Source organism: Grampus griseus (genome assembly GCF_964374135.1).
Source record: "Grampus griseus genome assembly, chromosome: 3".
Taxonomy (NCBI): domain Eukaryota; kingdom Metazoa; phylum Chordata; class Mammalia; order Artiodactyla; family Delphinidae; genus Grampus; species Grampus griseus.
The window spans coordinates 168,746,528-168,764,148 of record NC_139019.1 but is presented as its reverse complement, the minus strand read 5'-3'; the positions used below and the strand labels follow the sequence as shown (position 1 = coordinate 168,764,148).

Below are 17,621 nucleotides of genomic sequence, written 5' to 3'. Positions count from 1 at the left end.
CTCTTCTCATCTCTGGAGCATCTCTGTGAGAACAGGGGGAATCTTTCATCCATCTCAGGGTCTTAAGCCAGATGGGGAAGGGCCCCAAGCATGGCTGTAGACCCAGAATGGCTCACCCTCCATCCTCCAGGGTCTGACTCTGGCTCAGAGTAGGGCCCACTCACTGGGTGGCCTAGAGCGTGGGGAAGATAGCCCTCCATGAACTCAGCTTTATCACTGACCCTTCTGTGGGCTGTGGATGAGACTGGCTGGGGTATGAATCCCAGGTCCACTTCGAACCACTGTGTGACTTTGCATTGGTGCCTGCCCTCTCTGTTTCCTCATCTATAAATTGGGTTGACTCCCACCTCAGAGGGCTGGCCCATGATAGATGCTCAGTGGTGGTCACAGTTATCAACAAGAGTAACTATTATCAATGAGGCAGCCCCTGCAGGGCCAGGGCTTGGGGTTTGCATTCAAGCTCTCCAGGCCCCCGGCTGCCCCAGGGAGATGGGGTAGACGAGGTGGGGGCTTGACAAAGACTCCACCACTGGCCGGGGTCAGACGATCTTCCTTTAATACAAAGTCGATTTATCTACATACACAGAGGTGGGAAAACCACCCAGCTGCTTCCGTTTGAATAAACAGTGTTGAAAGCAACGGCAGATCTGCTCTTGTACAAAGAGAAAAACTTACTTGCTCAGGGGTGGGGGCGGGGGGGGGGAAATCCCATCCTTCTGCCCCAAAACTTGCCCCATGGTCCCAGGGGGCGGAAAGGGTCCCTGATCTGGGGCAGCACGTGGCCTCTCTCTCCCCAAAGAAGTGAGAACCTCCCGTTTTGTTCAGTCCTTCTCCTCGGGGTAGGAGACCGGGGGATGGGGGCTGAGGCTGCGGGGAGGGGGGGGTCGCTGCCATCTCCTCTGTGGCAGCGCCCAGCCCGTGGGCTCGAGACCTGACGCTGGTGGGCCCGAGTCCCCCTGCTCTCCACCCTCACCCTTCTGGATATGTCTGAGAATTTCATTATAAAAGAAGCAAAAAAAAAAAAAAAAAGAAAAATCAGGAGCAAAAGGCCCTATTCTTGAGTGAGGCACACCTTCAGATGGTTGGAAAAAAAAAAAAAAAGCAAGCCACAGGGGCAAGCTTAAGCCCGCGCACGCCTGCCAACACAGCTGGTACACGAGAACGGCTGCTACAGTGAAAAAATAGACTGACTGTCTGTGAACAGAATAGGAATAAGCCAAGTTTTTCCTTTTAAATTCGTTGACTGTCAAGTCGTCTTTGTTTTCCCCCCGTTTGTTTCTTCTTTAAAAAAAAAAAAAAGGAAAAAAAAAATACACTATTAAAAAAACAGGAAATGTCACTGGATAGTTACACTGCGTTCGAAAGAGAGCTGCATCGGGTCCCCATCCCCGGCGCCCTCCAGGCTGTGGGGCAGGAAGGCTCCCCGGGGAAGGACGAGGGCCAAGTTCACAGCCCCCGCCCTTCTCCGGTTCTGGGGAAGAACCCCCTTTTGCTCACCGCCTCCCCCCTCCCCCCACCCCGGAATCTCTCGTTTTGGAATCTCGTTCTGGAAGGAAATGAGGAATGTGCCGAGTAGCGAAGGCGGCGGCCGGTCCAGGGGGGGGGTGGCTGGGGCCACGCGGGGGTTGGGGGCTCGAGGGGCCGCGTCGCTCCCGGAGACCCTGCGGAAACACGGCCGCCGCCTCCTGTCCCGGCCGCCGGGGTCCAGGCCTCGGGGCCCGCCCGGCATGGGAGGCGTCGGGGGCCGCTGGAGTCGGGCCGGGCCGACAAGGCTCTAGGTTGCATAGTGGTCAAAGCTCCCGAGGTACTCCAGAGCCGCCTGGTAGCAGAACTGGTACTCGTCCTGCGTGGGGGAGGGGAGGGGTGGGCCTCTGTCAGTGCCTCTCCTGCTCTGAAGCCGCCCAGGGCTCCCCGGGACCCCCAGAGCAGCCTGCGCCTTCGCTGGGCTCCATCTGCCTTCTCATCTCTTAGGACGCGGCCTTTTGGCCATGCCCTGCGACACCCCCCGGGGGGCTGGCAGGCTGCCACTCCAGCTCTGTCTCCCCAGAGATGGGAGAGTTTGGAGCACATTGGTGTTTCTTTTGCTTTTAATTTTTTTCTTTTTTTTGGCCGTGCCGCACGGCATGTGGGCTCTTAGTTCCCCAACCAGGGATCCAACCCATATTCCCTGCATTGGGAGTGCAGTCTTAACCATTGGACCGCCACAGAAGTCTCTGGAGGACATTGTTAAAATGTCCCTGTGAACTCGATGGCAGGAAGCCCCTCCCTGCTCTGGGCCTCACTTCAGGATTCGTGGCCTGTGCCGGGGTCCTGGCTGAGCCTGACCTTGCTGTGACTCTGGGGCCGGGATGGACGCATCCCAGGTCAGCCCAAAGCAGGAGGGGCTGAGGACCTTCCACCCACAAGCACCCAGAGAGTGGAGGGAGGCTGTGCTCATCTCACAGGGGAGAGAACAGAGGCCCGGGCCAGCGCCGGCATGGGGCCCGGCCGCCGCCCCCCGTCCCGCCCTCACCTCCATCTGCACCATGGCTGGCCTCTGGGTCCGCAGCATCTTCACGGTCTGGAAGATGTCCACCACGCCTTCGTACCGCATCCGCTCCAGCACGATGCTGAGCGTGATGAAGACACCCGTCCTGCCCACGCCGGCGCTGTTGGGGACAGTGTGGGAGTTCAGGGGCGGGTGCCTGGGGGAGCCTGACCTAACTGCCCGATTCCCGTCCCTCCTGCTCTGATGCCTCCCAGGGATGGAAAGAGCCCAAACGGGAGTGCCTGAGGCTGTCCTCACGAGGCCTCGGTTTCCCTAGCCGGGCCGTGGGCCGGGGCTCAGGGAGCAGCTCACCTGCAGTGGACAGAGATGGGGCCGTCCTGGCCAAACTGTTCCTTGGTCTTGTGCACTTGGCCGATGAAGTCTATGAAGCCCTCCCCCGACTTGGGCACGCCCTGTTCCGGCCAGTCCGTGAACTGGAACTGCCGGACAGTCCGGGACTGTCCATCCTGGAACAAAGAGAGAGCAAGAGAGAGAGCCCAGTCTTGTTATCAAGGTCAGTGGTGGTCACGGTTGTTTTCCCACCCTCACCAAAGTCCCATCCTCCACCACCAGCCAACACCACCCTCCGTCCTTCCCCATCCTCCGCCCCATTTTCTGCCATCCACCCTGACGACTCCTTGTCCTACACTGTCTAAGGGCACCATCTTTCACTGAGATGCTCCAATCTCGTCTTCACCACCCAAGGATGCCATGCTCATCCTCTAACTTCACCATCCAGTGACACCATATATGGCCATCGTTCACCCCCCACCCCCAAACTGCTCCTCTCTGCACAGCTCCAATCCCATCCACCACTGCTGTCTGCCGTCTTCCATCCTGTGCCGTCCCAGAGTGCACCCAACATCTGCCCTTCTTGGTCCCATTCTCCAGCTCCCTGGCATCCTCCACTCTGCACCATCTCAGGGTACAAGAGCACTGCCCCGTACCCTCACCTTCCAGCGGTGCCGTCTTCCATCCCCCACCACTGACTGCCCATTGTCTTCGACCACCCACCAGCGCCAGCATCTACCATCCTTCACCACCCCAGGGCGCCATCTTCCACCAGCCACCAGTGGAAGCTCACCTTCTACCCGCGCTACCCAACACCGTTACCTCCTAACCTTCACCATCCACTGCGGGTAACTCAGTCCTTGAGCATCCCACGATGCCCCCTCCCACCGACGTACTCCATCCCTACCACTCAACCGTCCTTCTCGCCAATCCCATCTTCCCACGACCCAGCAGGGCCATCCAACATCATGGCTCTCTGCCACCTTCCATTCATCACGACCCAATGGTACCGTCTTCCATAATCCACCCCTAGTAATTCAGCACTCTCCCCCCTCTAAGGGCCATCTTCCACTGACGTTCACCACCGTCCCTTACTCATCATCTACCTTTTCCCAGTCACGGTCTCTACATCAAAATGGTACCATCCAGTGATGCCGTCTTACCCTGATGGTCTCCATCCTCCACCACCTAACACTTCCTTCCTCCAACCCCACCTTCCTCTACCTTATACCATCAGCAGCACTGTCTACTACCATTGATCGCTGAATGTTCGTCATTCTTTACTCTCTCCGAAGTCATTTCCCATTGATCGTCTCCATCCGCCACCGGCCAAACATCTGCCCTCTCCAACCTCATCTTCCTCCACGCGTTGCTGATAACATGTCACCCTTCACTAACCCGTAGTGACCCCTGCTCTGTTGGCATTCTCCATCCTGTTATCCATACGTTCCAATCTCCAGTCCCACCTTCCTCCCGCCCAACACCATCCTTGTTTACCACCCTCCTCCACTACCACCCAACAGCAACATCTTCCACTGATTCTCCAATCCCCCCACTCCACCAATCCAACAGCGCTGTATGCGCTACCCACGCATGACGACTAACGATGCTCTTTACCCATCGGGCTTTGCCATCCACTGGCAACATCTTGACTGACATTCCCACGCCCCATCACGCCACCCGTGGATTCTCTGCTCTTTTCCATCTACGGCTCCGTCGACCACCACCCGGCACCATCAATCCATTACCTCTCCCCCAGCCCGCTTTCAGCCCTCTAACGCTACTACCCTCCCATGGGTTGTTGCTTCCAGGGAAACGCCCCACTCACTCCCTTGAACATGATCGCCTTGGGCCGTGTTCCCTAGTGAGTGGTGTGACGCGCGCTCCAACGGGGAGGCCGTGGGGTCAAGGCCCTCTCTTCCCCCCACTCGGTGGTGGGAGTGACCGTCCAAATGGCAACTCACTCTTCTTCCAACCAGCCCTGGGGGCTTCTCCTTCCCCTGGGCCTTTGCTTCTACCCCCAACTAGGGAAGCCCTCTCCGGACCACTAGCGGAACGGTGAGCAGCCCATAGGGTCCGGCCCGGGTTCTGGTCCTTCCCAGCACTCCGACCCCAAACTCACCCTGGCGTCTGTGACCTTGAACTCCCGCAGGATGTACTGAGGCATGTTGTATTCCGCCATCGGATCCACCACGAAGTACTGGTAGCGGGCGGAGCGCTCGGCCGGCCAGTACTGGTGACATTTCTCCTGTTGGGGAGGCGGCCGCCATGGTCAGCCCTGCCCCCCGCCCCTGGCCCCGCCCCCGCCCCTCCCCCCGCGGCCCCCGGCTCACTCGGCCCATCTCCCGCAGCTTGGTCAGCATCACCACGATGGTTGAGTTGTTCTCCCAGAGCATGCGCCAGAAGTCCTCCGTGGTTTCCGCCAGCGGCCCCTGCGTGGCGATGTAGGCCTTTTGCTGCCTGCGGGGCGGGGTGTGTGTGAGTCCAGGGCCACGGGGAAACCCCGGCCCAGGCATCATCTCCCTCCCTGTCCGGTTCAACCCTCCAAATAATCCCATTTTCCACATGGAGAGACCATCAGCCCGAGGATAGATTCCCGCTTCTCCAGGAGGCTGCAGGGCTGCCTGCTGACCTGTCCTGCGTCCCTCCTCTGCCCGCACTCAGGTACCATTGAACTAATCTCCGTTGTTTGCACAGGCCAAGCTCTCCCCAGGGCTATGCACAGGCAGTACCCCCTCCTTGGAACAGCCTCCCTCGGCCAGGGTTTCTCAGCCTCCGCACTACCGACATTCGGGACTGGATGATTCTTTGTGACAGGGCCGTGTTCTGTGCACCGTGGGGCGCTAGGCAACACCCCTGGCTTCTGCCCCCGAGATGCCAGCAGTAATCCTCCTCCCTCACTCCCGTTATGACCCTCCAAACGTCCCTAGATGCGGTCAAATTTCCCCTGGGCGGCAGAATTGCCCAGATTGAGAATCTCTGATAGAGAAGGGCAGATAGAACCATGTTACGGACAGCAGCCGTCACTTAAACAGATGTCTAAAGATTCCCTCCACCTCAGCTGTGACCGAGACTGGCAAGGTCCGTCTAGCTCTCTCCCATGCAAGACTGGAGGCCCCCCGAGGGCAGGGCCGGGACTTTCTGGAGCCTCAGCATCGCCCGGCAAAGGCCAGGGCCCCTGCAGCGGCCAGGGGCAGGTACCTGTAGCCATCGATGAAGCTGGCGTTAATGTAGTCGGAGCCCTCCACACCCCGGATGGGCTGCAGACAGACCCGTGTGCTCTCGTAGGGCATGATGTTGACCAGGCGGTTCTTGAACTTGTTACAAGGCAGATTGGCACTGATGAAGCGGGATGTGTGGGCTTTGGAGTTGGCCAGCCGCTGTGGGGACGAGGGACGAGGGGACGGGGGGCCACCATCAGGACAGCCTCCGGCTGGGAACCTGCTTTCCCCAGGGATGGGGTGGGCTGTGTGTTTCCAGCCAGGGCGCTAACAGGGGCCTGGCAGGCAGGGGAACACCAACCCCCCACCCTCTGGTCCCCTGAACGCCGGTCTCCCGCTCAGCCCCCTCCCCCAGCCGGCCCACAGCAAGCTCTAGCCCCCAGGCCACCTTGAACTCGAGTTCCATGCCGGTGACGTGCTCGCCGGGCTCCACCTGGGTCAGCTTCTGGATGTAGGCGTAGAGGCTGCGGGCAGGCACCTCCGTGTTGCCGCAGCCCACGGCCTCCAGCAGGGCCTCATGGATGAAGCTGTACTGGTCCTCGGTCTGCACCATGTAGTTGCGCTGGGACCGCATGAGCGTCACGTGGCCGTACACGTCCACCGTCTTCTCCGGCTTGATCCGCTCAAGCATGGCGTCGATGACAATGAAGCAGCCCGTGCGGCCCACGCCAGCGCTGCGGAGACAGGCAGGGTCATCAGGGGCCCCCCGGGCAAGGGGGTGGGGTAGGTGCGGCGGGGCGCAGCGGGGAGCAGGGGGACTGGGACAGGGGTACCTGCAGTGGACCACGATGGGGCCCGCGTCCGGCGGGTTGCAGGTCTTGACTCTCCGCAGGAAAGCCAGGAAGGGCGTCGGGTACTCGGGCACCCCGTGGTCCGGCCACGCCGTGAACTGGAACTGCCGGACTTCCCGTTTCTCGCTGGAGCCGTTCTGGGGGCCAAAGGGACACCGCCAGTCACCGCAGCCCACCACCCACGTGCTGGGGTCCACGTTCACACCTCCAGACCACCACTACTCGGAGCGCCTGACTCAGGTGCCCGGCTGCCCCGGGGCTTGGGGGTGTCTCTGCCTGGGAGTTTCACTGGCATCTCACGCTCAACGCGGCCAGCACTGTGCCCCCCACTTTCTCCCCAAACCCTTTCCCCCCCATCTCAGCTGATGGCGGCGCCATCCTTCCACGCACTCCGGCCGGAATTTAGGGGTCGCCCTTGACTCCCCTCCCCCTCCTTCCCACATCCAAGACATCAGTCAGCACCGTCAGCTCTGCCTTCAAAGTCTACCCCAAGCCCACCCACTTCTCACTCGCCCCCTCCATGGGGACCACCCTGGTCCAGCCCCACCATCATCCATCCAGACCAGAGCAGTCACCCTGGTCCCCGGGCATCCCCACCGCAGTCTATTCCCGCCTCAGCAGACAGAGGGCACTGGTGAGCACCCAAGTCAGGTCCCGCCCCTCCTCTGCTTCCTCTGCCCACAGCCCTCCCTGGGGGTAAAAGCCCAAGTCTCCCCTGCAGCCCACAGCATCCTGCACGACCTGCCCCGTCCCCTCCCTGCCCTCCCCTCCTCCCTCTCTCACCCTCACTCACTCTGCTCCAGCCACACGGGACTCCTGGCTGTTCCTAAAACACCCCAGGCACAGTCCAGCCCCAGGGCCTTTGCATGGCTGTGCCCTCTGCCTGGAATGCTGTTACCCCAGATCTCCTCCCTTCCTCACCAACTGCAGGTCCTCCACTACCCATTCTATTCTGCCCTGTTTTTGTGTAAGATTTCCTGTCATTTTACATATTTACTGTCTGTGTCTTGTCCACTAGACTGTAAGTCCCACGAGAGCAGGACACTTTGGGTGTCCTGATGCCCAGGTAAGGGTCTGACACACAGTGCGTGCTTCAGGTGTGAATCAACTGAAAATCTGTACCCCCTCGTGTCCGTTGACCGTCTCTGGCACCTGGGCCAGATGTATGCTTAAAGTTGAGAGGCCCTGGCTGGCGGCCAGGGGAACCCTGTGGTGCGAGGAGCACCTCCGCTCCCCGCTCCCCAGCATGACACTAAAAAGCGTCCCCTGTCTCCCAAGGCACTAGAAATAAAAACAAAAATAAACAAATGGAACCCTAATTAAACTTACAAGCTTTTGCACAGCAAAGGAAATCGTAAACAAAAAGACAACGTACAAAAAACGTCTGCAAACGATGCAACCGACAAGGGCTAAATTTCCAAAATATACAGACAGCTCATACGACTCAACGACAAGAAAAACAAACAACCCAATGGAAAAATGGGCAGAAGACCTAAATAGACATTTCTCCAGAGAAGACATACAGATGGCCAAGAGGCACGTGAAAAGGTGCTCAACATCGCTAATTATTAGAGAAATGCAAATCAAAACTACAATGAGGTACCACCTCACACAGGTCAGAATGACCATCATTAAAAAACTCCACAAATACCAAATGCTAGAGAGGGTGTGGAGAAAAGGGAGCCCTCCTAACACTGTTGGTGGGAATGTAAGTTGGCGCAGCTACTGTGGAAAACAGTATGGAGGTTCCTCAGAAAACTAAAAACAGAGCTACCATATGATCCTGCAATCGCACTCCTGGGCATATATCCAGACAAAACCCCAATTCAAAAAGATACATGCACTTCTGTGTTCACAGCACCACTATCCACAATAGCCAAGACACGGAAACAACCTAAATGTCCATTGACAGAGGAATGGATAAAGAAGATGTAGCACATATATACACTGGAATACAACTCAGCCGTAAGAAAGAACAAAATAAGGCCACCTGCAGCAACATGGATGCCATTAGAGATGATCATGCTAAGTGAAGTCAGAAAGAGAAAGACAAATACCATATAATATCACTTATATGCAGAATCTAATGACACAAGTGAACCTATCTACGAAACAGAAACACACTCACGGACATACAGAACGGACTTGTGGTTGCCGAGGGGGAGGGGGTTGGGGGAGGGAAGGAGTGGGAGGTTGGGGGAGGGAGGGAGTGGGAGGTTGGGGTCAGCAGATGTAAGTTATTATATACAGAATGAATAAACGACAAGGTCCTACTGTCTAGCACAAGGAACTGTATCCAATGTCCTGTGATAAACCATAATGGAAAAGAATACAAAAAAGAATGTATATTTATGTATAACTGAATCACTTTGCTAGACAACAGAAATTAATACATTGTAAATGAGCTACACTTCAATAAAACAATTTTTTAAAAGTGCCCCCAGACATTGCCAAATGTCCCCTAAATGGCAAAATGCCCCAACTGAAAACCACTGATGTACAAGGACACACGGAACCATGTTACGCACGGCAGCCATCAGTTAAATACATATCTAAAGACTCCCTCTGCCCCAGTCTCAACTGCCCACTGTGTCTTCCATCCAAGACTGGAAGCCCCTTGACTGCATGGCCAAGACCCTGCCAGGACCCTGCCATAAACCCAGGCTGGGTGAGGCCAGAGAGCAAGGAAGACCTGGTGTGTGGGGCAGGAGGACTGACGGCAAGGGGACAGCAGGTTCACTGCTAAGTAGGATCCTGCTGGTTTGTCCTCCTGCAGTGGCTGGAGACAAGAGCTGTTCCCCTCTGAGTCTCAGTGTCCCCATCCATGAAGTGGGCCACCTGAGAATGTGGTCAGCCTGGGACAACATGGTTTCTTCTCTGTCCCATGGGGAGCTCCCAGGGCAGAAGCTCATCTTCCTCCTCCGCCCCGATCACCCCCTCCCCAGAGGCCCCAGTCCCGGCCTGGGCCCCACCTTGTGCAGGGAGAACGTCCGCACGCAGAACGTGGCCAGCTCGATGGTGTCCAGCAGGGTGACCTGGATGAAGCCGTAGGTCTCCGTGCCCCTGTTGGGCCAGTACTGATCACATTTGATCTGTACCGGGTAAGAGAACAGAGGTGAGTGTGGGCCGGAGCCGGCCGAGGGCTTGGGAGCCACAGGGTCCAGGCCTCACCCGTGATTTCTCCTCTAGCCGTGTCATCATAACGATGGTAGCGGAGCGCTGCTCCCACACCATACGCCAGAAGTCACCGAAGGTCTCGGGCAGCGGCCCCTGCGTGGCAATGTACGCATTCTGCCGCCGATAGCCATCCACGTAGTTGGCGTTGATATAATCGCTGCCCACGATGCCTACAGCCGGGGTGAGAAGCCAGAGATCAGTGGGGGCGCTCTGTCCTTCTAGGCTGGTTCCACCTGGTCCACCACTTCCCACTTACTGGAAGCCCTCCTGGACTGCCCCAATCTGTCCCCAAGGAAATCGTGCGGCATGTACTTCGTGGTTTCTCCACCTCGACACTATAGCCATGTGGGGCCGCATCATTCTATGCTAGGGGCTGTCCTGTGCATTGCAAGTTATTGAGCAGCGTCCCGGCCTCTATACCCTAGATACCACTAACACCCCCTTCCTCTAAGCCGTGACAACAAACATGTCCCCAGACATCGCCAAACGTCCCGAGTGGTGGAACTGCCCTGATGAGCGTCACTGATGTAGAGGGATAGATGGAAACATGTAATGGACAGGGGCCATCAGTTAAATACACATCTAAAACTTCCCAGTGGCTTCTGGCTAGCGTTGGACCAGGTCTCAGTTTCCCCACCCGTCCCCTAGCTAGTCCACTCTGGCCTGGCCCCGTGGCCCAGAGGAGGCATGGGGTCCATGCGCTCTCTGTGGAACGAGGCTGGGCATGACGGAGCCTGGGGCCCCGCGTGCTACCTTCGATGGGCTGGAGGATGACACGAGAGTGGTCATAGGCGATGACGTTGGCATAGCGGTTTTTGGGCTTGTTCACTTCCAGGTTGGAGTGCTCCCACGTGAACTGCTGGCCCGGATCGATGGACTGCGGGGAAGGGGATGCGGGGGGGTGTCAGGGTGGGTGTCTGTGGGCCCGGGAGAGTGGGAGGTGGGGGCCAGCTCACCTCGTACTCCTGGGAGAGCTTGAGGCTGTCGTTGGCCTTGAGGCGTTCTGTGTGCTCCGCCATGTCCGCGATGGGGATGGGTGGGTGGCTGAGCATGCCTGCGGGAACAGAAGACCCAACGGCGTGGCTGGTCACTCAGGGGCCAGCCCGGGGGCCGGGGGGGGAGGGTGGGGGGGTGCTCTACAGTGTGAGTCTGCAATGGACGAGCTGCAGTTAGAGGGAGTGGCGGGGGAGGGGAAGGTTCAGGGCAGCCCCCGTGGAGGCAGGGACCCCAGGCCTGCGGGGCTGAAGTGGGGAGCACGAGGCGGCGGCTCTGGGCTGAGCCCCAGCTCCCAGTGCCCTCCCTCCCCAGTGCCCCCCTGCAACCAGCTGGGGATGCAGGGGCTGGGGAAGGGTCAATGCGCCCAGGACTTCAAGCTCCTGGTGCCTCGTGAAGCAGGCAAGTGACACAGAGATGAAGAAGCGGATGCAGCTGGCCGGGCTTTCGGAAGTACCATCCCTGGGGCAGGGGCGGGAGGCCGGTACCCCTTCCGGCCCCTGGGGGATCAGAGGGACCCAAAAGTCCTCTGCCAGGTGGAGCTGAGGGACCGGGGAGGGGAGACACGGGGTGTGTGTGTGTTGGATGGTGGGGCAGCTGCCACGAACCCCTGACCTCTGAGGGCTCATTTTCTCATCTGGTACCTGGGATGGTGACGTCCCTTATCTTTGGAGCCCCCGGGGGGGGTGGGGGTGGCTGGAGGTCATGGGGTGGGCCTGGCTCTCTCCTCCCCATATCTGAGCCTGCCAGACCCCCGGCCTCTCCTGGGGCCTGGTGGCCATGCATGTGCTCACACATTCGCTCTGCAGATATAGGGAGGCTGACGGCTATGCGCCAGCACCAAAGCACTGGTGTTAGACCGATAAAGATGTGCTGAGCCAGCTGGTGAGGAGCTGTTGGTCTGAGCCCCTGCGTGTTCCCCGCCACCCCGGGTACTGCCCCAGAGCCCACATCTAAGGAGTCTGAGGCTGGTGTCCAGTTGACTGGTGGGTCCCCTATCACATGGGCGATACTTACATGTACATACACGTCTCACCTAGACTCCCGCTCCCCCCCCCCCTCTCACACACACACACACACACACACACACACACACACACACACAGTCACAACCCAAAACCTCAGGGCCCGGCAGACCACACCCCCGCCCCCCCTCGAGAAGCCAGCGCAGGACAGGTGGGCAGAGAGAGAGGAGGCGGGATGGAGAAACCAAGGATGAAAACAAACAGGCGCGAAAGGAAGCTAAGAACAGAGAGACACAGGAACTAACTTTCAAAGTGAAACCCCGGCTCCCTGAGGGGGCTGCTGAGGCCTGAATCTGCAGAAACAGCAAACAATAAATAAATGAAAACACGCGGGGGAGGCCACCTCCCCCCGCCCCTCGCTGGGTGCGCGCACAGCAGCCGGCGGACAGACGCAAAGGGCAGAGCAACGAGTGAGGGACACACGGCCGCCTGGGCCCCAACCAGAGAACCAACGGCAGCTGCTGTGCTTCCCTCCGGCTGGACATCGGCCAGCCCTGATTTTCAGCTGTGACCTCGGAAAGATCCCAAAGTCTTAGGCTCTTCTATCAACGTGTCCCCCCAGACCAACCTGGCCTTGGGTCCCCTGTTGGGGTCAGCAGAGGGGATTTTGGAGGAGAGGCAGGATGGTGAGGGAGAAACCTGGGGGCAGGGGAAGGACATACGGGCCCATGCCGTGGCCTTTAAGGAGGAGAGCACCAATCACTTAAACACACACATTTAAAATCCTCATTTGGATGGAAACAGAATTGAGATAGGCTGGTCCAGAGACAGGAAAGAGAAGGGAGTACATTAGGGGTGTCATGAGACCTTTCATGATCTCTTATGGAGGACTGCAGCCATCAGTTAAATGATCAAAATCCTCGTTTGGATAAACATGGAACTAACATGAGACAGTCCAGCAGCAGAAAAGAGAGAGAAATAAATACATTAGGAATAGCATGCAAGGCTATACGCATGAGCCCTTCAAGAGGACTGCAGCCATCAGTTCAATATAAATGTTTTAAAATCTCCATTTGGTTGGAAAGAGTTAATATGAATGAGTTCAGAGACATGAAGTGAAGAGCTGGGTGCAAGCAGAGAGACAGACGTTACCATGCTGTGAGCTCATAAGGAGAACAGCAGCCATCAGTTAAGTTAAAAATTCCTTATTTGGTGAGAAGCAGCTGGCATGAGCCCGTTAAGAGGGAGGAGGTGGAGCTTCCCTGGTGGTGCAGCGGTTGAGAGTCCGCCTGCCGATGCAGGGGACACGGGTTCGTGCCCTGGTCCGGGAAGATCCCACATGCCGCGGAGCGGCTGGGCCCGTGAGCCGTGGCCGCTGAGCCTGTGCGTCCGGAGCCTGTGCTCCGCAACGGGAGAGGCCACAACAGTGAGAGGCCCGCGTACCGCAAAAAAAAAAGAGGGAGGAGGTGAGGGAATGAGAGGATGACTGCACATGAAGATGATCAAGGGCAAGGTCCTGATTCAGTTCTCCCACCAAGCATGGCAGGCAACTAGGCTGAATCCTATTAACCTACAGGGAACTATGAAGAGGCAGGGAGAACATGAGCATCTGCGGCCATGGAGGAGAGACAGACAGAGTGTGGTGGGGGCGGAATTCTTACACCTTGCTAGGGGCACATCCCTGGGGATTGGGAAAAACCCTAACACCCACCACTGAGTGGCCTTAAAACTAGAGGTGTGAATAGAAGCAGAGCTCTTTCTGCCAAAAGACATGAGGATTCGGAAAAGTTTTGCTTTTGTCTTTGTCTGAAGATGTCCTTTAAGCTCCCAGAGAAGACAGCAGCCACCAGTTAAAGGCAACTCTTCGAAAGCCTCCCTTGGTCGTAAGCAGAATCAACCCACGACAGTTCCAAGCCACGGAGGAATTTGGGAATTGGGAACTGAATCGTACCAAGCACAGTTCAGTGGGGGCAGTCCTCGGGATCCACCGAGGTGGCAGCTTCCTCTCTTCCTATGCTACCTCTCCCCTTCCCCCGTCACTGTCGTCCCTGGCACCTGGGATCAGCACATACCTGGCGTCTGGAAGTTAATGCGTCTCATTTCCACGGGGTCCTTGGGGTGGTGGGGGGCGAGGTCGGCGTTGTTCAGTAGGCATTTGGTGCGGGGCTCTGAGTCCTTGCGTTTACTTTGTAGGAGCAAGCAGACACGCGAACATGTGACCCAGCTGCGCGCAACTGGGGTTCCCACGACCACGCACAGACACGTGTGCAACGGCTGGAGCAGCCAGGCGCCCGCTCACCCAACAGGCACGACGCCACCCCAGTTCCCCTCCTTGGCCTCCAAAGGGCAGGACCAGTTCTTACCTGTCAGGCTTACTGCTCCCGAAAACAGACACAGGTGAGGAGTGGGGGGGAGAAAGAAGACAGGTGAGGGTGTGCTGGCCATCAAGGGCCTGTTCTGTGACTGTGGGTGGCTTTCTTTCCCTCTCTGAGTCTCGGTCTCCTCCAGAAAATGGGGCTAATCCTTCCTGCGTGGGTCCCCCGCCACAAGGAATAACATCTCAGCCCTCCCTTTCTAAGCTGGGACATGTCCCACGTGACCTCGTTAAACTGGACAGAGGCAGCCCCCACCCCAAATCTTGCCGAGTGGAGCGCGAGACTTAACAGGAGTCAAATCCCTGGCTGGGATGGAACCCTAGCCCTGCCATTTCCCAGGCTGTGTGACTTTGATCAGGTGGTTTCATTTCTCTGAGCCCTGGTTTCCCTGTCTGGACCATACAGGGCTTCTGCGATGATCCTCTGAGATGACTGTTCCCCCCTGGATCTTTCCAGACCCCCCTCCTTTTTTAGGAAGCCTTCCCTCCTGTCAAGTGGGGGGCGGGGCAGGGGGCTCACTTCTTATAGAGCAAGATGGCAATAACGATGCAGATGATGAAAACCACAGCCAGCACGGGCCCGATCACCCAGATGAGCCCCTCTTCGCCGTCCACAATGGGCTGCGGGTCCGGGTTATCCAGCTGGAAGGGGTCTGAGAAGGGGCTTGCCGCAAATGTCTGCAGGAATGGGGTGGGGGGACCTCCATCAGTGCCCGTCCTCCTCACGGTGGCCACACGGGTCTTTCTCAAACACAAATCCATGTCCATCCCCTACTCTAAACCCTCCTACAGCTCCCAAAAACCCTGACCCTGGTGGCCTACAAGGCCTGGACCTTGCCAATCTTCACTCTCCCTCTTCCTCACTCTGTTTCAGCCACTCTGAAATCCCTTTTGCTCCTCTTGCACCCCAGACCTTTGCACGTGCAAACTGTGGGATGCCCTTTCTTTACCGAACTCCTAGATATCCGTCAAAGCTCTAGTTCCAAAGTCCTTTCCTCTAACAAACCTTCCCTATGGGATACCCTCAACCTCAAACCGTTCCCTCTACCCAACTCTGACCACAGTTAGGAGGATCTGTGTCTGGTTCTGAGGTCAGGGCCCTAGGGACTGGCCTGCCTCACTCAGTGGGTGTGGCTCGATATGGGCAGACACCATTTGGGACTTACGGGTTCGCTCTTCTGCAGCAGAGCAAGCACAAAGAGAACATATCGGTGGCCAGGCTCCAAGCCCCTGTTGTCAAAGCCACCGTACTGCTTCTGGTCGCCGGGATGGAAGGTGGGTGGCAGCACTGAGAAGCGAGCCGCGATGTAGGGCCGGGGCACCTCCAGCTGGCGCGAGTGCCGCAGGCTGCGCCTCTGCAGCCGTGCGATATCCTGGATCAGCTGTGGGAACAGAGATGTGGGCTGCTCACGAACCTGGCTGGGAGCAACTGGGCTCACGAAAGCTGGGACGTTGTCTGGGCCCCACTGGCTCTTACCTCCTCCAGGTCCATTTCCTCTGGGCTGCCCAGCGGGGTCAGGAACTGGCCACCACGAGATTTACGCAGTGGCACCATCACAATGAAGTAGTTCCTATCAGGAGATGGAGTCATGGGGGTTTGTCTACTAGCATGACCAAGGGATGCTATCTAGGGCTGAGATGGGGAGCCGCCCCTCTCTGAATCTTCCCTTCTGCTCATACATTGGGCATACGGCCCCAGTCACATAGGATTACAGTTCCTGATTCAAGCCTCCAGGCTTTTGATGATACTGTACCTTTTGCCTAGAAAGCCTACCCTGTGAAATTACAGTTGACCCTTCAACAACGTGGGGGTTAAGGGGGCCGACCCCCTGCGCAATCAAAAATCCATATGTAAGTACAGTTGGTCCTCTGTATCCATGGTTCTCTATCTATCTGTGGATTCAACCAGCCATGGATTGTGTAATACTGTAGTCTGTACTTCTTGAAAGAAATACGCATATAAGTGGACCCATGTAATTCAAACCTGTGCTGTTCAAGGGTCAACTGTATATTTCTCAAACTCCTATACACCCTTCAAAACCCCAGCTTCCATGCCCACAGTTTTGTAATCCTCGATTTTTCCCTGCTTCCCAGAGTCCTCCTCTCCTTACTGGGGACTCTCAGCCCTGGTGCCTCTCACTGCCACACCATGGGGCTGAGGGTGTCTGTGTCCAGCTCTGTCTCCCCACCAGTCTAGGAACCTAGAACCAGTAGAAGGTCAGGCATATGGGGGCGTCAGGGAATGCTCAAGGAGCAGACACAAGGCCACATTTAGCGACATCTACGAGAAGCACTGGACCTTCAGGGGAACCACACGGGGTGGGGCTGATGCGATCTCTGTTTTACAGACAGGTGAGGAAACTGAGGCACAGAGAGATCAAGCGGCTGGCCCCAGTCACAGAGCTGGCTGGTGGAGGGGTGCAAAATCCCTGAGGGGGGCGAGTTGAGCTTACTGGACAGGCACAGGGCTCTGGCCGTCGGGCAGATACACCACGATGTAGCCTTCGGAGTCAGGCTTGGGGGTCACGCTGGGCTTAGAGCTGAGCAGGTTGAAGGCGGTCCAGGCAGTGACCGTCTGCTGGAGGCCTCCCAGGCTGCTGCCGCGGTTGGTCAGCACGAAGTTGTAAAAGGTGTTGGGCTTGAGGTGCGTGATGAGCTTCTTGGTGGTGCGGCCGTCCACGTCCAGCGTGAGCCCATTGTACTGGATCTGTGGGACGGGCCAGCTCAGCAGGGCTCTGGGTTGAGCCCCTGGTCCTGACCGAGCCTGGATCCCAGACTTAGCCCTGACCCTGCCAACTCAGTCTGTGACCCCAGACTGAGCCTCAATCCCAGCTGAGCCCCGATTCTAACAGAGCCTTGATCCCAGCCTAAGTCTCGACCCCAAACTCAGCCCCAACCCCAGATTGAGCCCCGAACCCAGGCCGAGCTTCCATCGCAGCCAAGTCCTGCCTCTAAGTCCCAATCCTTAAACAGCCCTAATTCCAGACTGAGGCTCGAGCCTAGACTGAGACACTGGGCCTGAATCCTAGCTGAGCCCCGATCCCAGGCTAAGCCCCAGCTCTGACTGAGCACTAATCCCCTACTGAGCCCCAAACCCAGACTGAACTTCGACCCCTGGGACCGACCCCAGGCTAGGCCCCAATTCTGACTGAGCCTTGATCCCAGACTAATAAGTCTTGACACCGAACTAAGCCCCAACCCCAGACTGAGCCGCAAGCCTACCCGGCGGTGAGTCCAGCTGACCCCCAACCCTGGCCCCAGCCCCGGCCGAGCCCCGCCCCC

At 57.6% G+C, this 17,621-nt stretch overlaps 1 protein-coding gene across 1 annotated transcript in view; it reads right to left on the bottom strand.

Annotated features, from left to right (window-relative positions):
* Positions 1-539: 539 nt before the first annotated feature.
* PTPRS (protein tyrosine phosphatase receptor type S) overlaps positions 540-17,621 on the bottom strand; it is a 69,975-nt gene continuing 52,893 nt past the window's right edge. The window contains exons 16-34 of the mRNA XM_082652459.1: positions 16,793-17,046; positions 15,817-15,910; positions 15,506-15,721; positions 14,860-15,017; positions 14,329-14,340; positions 14,038-14,150; positions 12,271-12,318; positions 10,964-11,061; positions 10,761-10,884; positions 10,002-10,177; positions 9,803-9,922; positions 6,813-6,967; positions 6,428-6,713; positions 6,020-6,198; positions 5,152-5,278; positions 4,941-5,066; positions 2,840-2,994; positions 2,513-2,648; positions 540-1,843 (exon numbers count right to left, since the gene is read on the bottom strand). Coding sequence (XP_082508585.1) covers positions 1,775-1,843; positions 2,513-2,648; positions 2,840-2,994; positions 4,941-5,066; positions 5,152-5,278; positions 6,020-6,198; positions 6,428-6,713; positions 6,813-6,967; positions 9,803-9,922; positions 10,002-10,177; positions 10,761-10,884; positions 10,964-11,061; positions 12,271-12,318; positions 14,038-14,150; positions 14,329-14,340; positions 14,860-15,017; positions 15,506-15,721; positions 15,817-15,910; positions 16,793-17,046 — 2,646 coding nt within the window. The 3' untranslated portion in view covers positions 540-1,774. The remainder of the gene's footprint in view (positions 1,844-2,512; positions 2,649-2,839; positions 2,995-4,940; positions 5,067-5,151; positions 5,279-6,019; positions 6,199-6,427; positions 6,714-6,812; positions 6,968-9,802; positions 9,923-10,001; positions 10,178-10,760; positions 10,885-10,963; positions 11,062-12,270; positions 12,319-14,037; positions 14,151-14,328; positions 14,341-14,859; positions 15,018-15,505; positions 15,722-15,816; positions 15,911-16,792; positions 17,047-17,621) is intronic.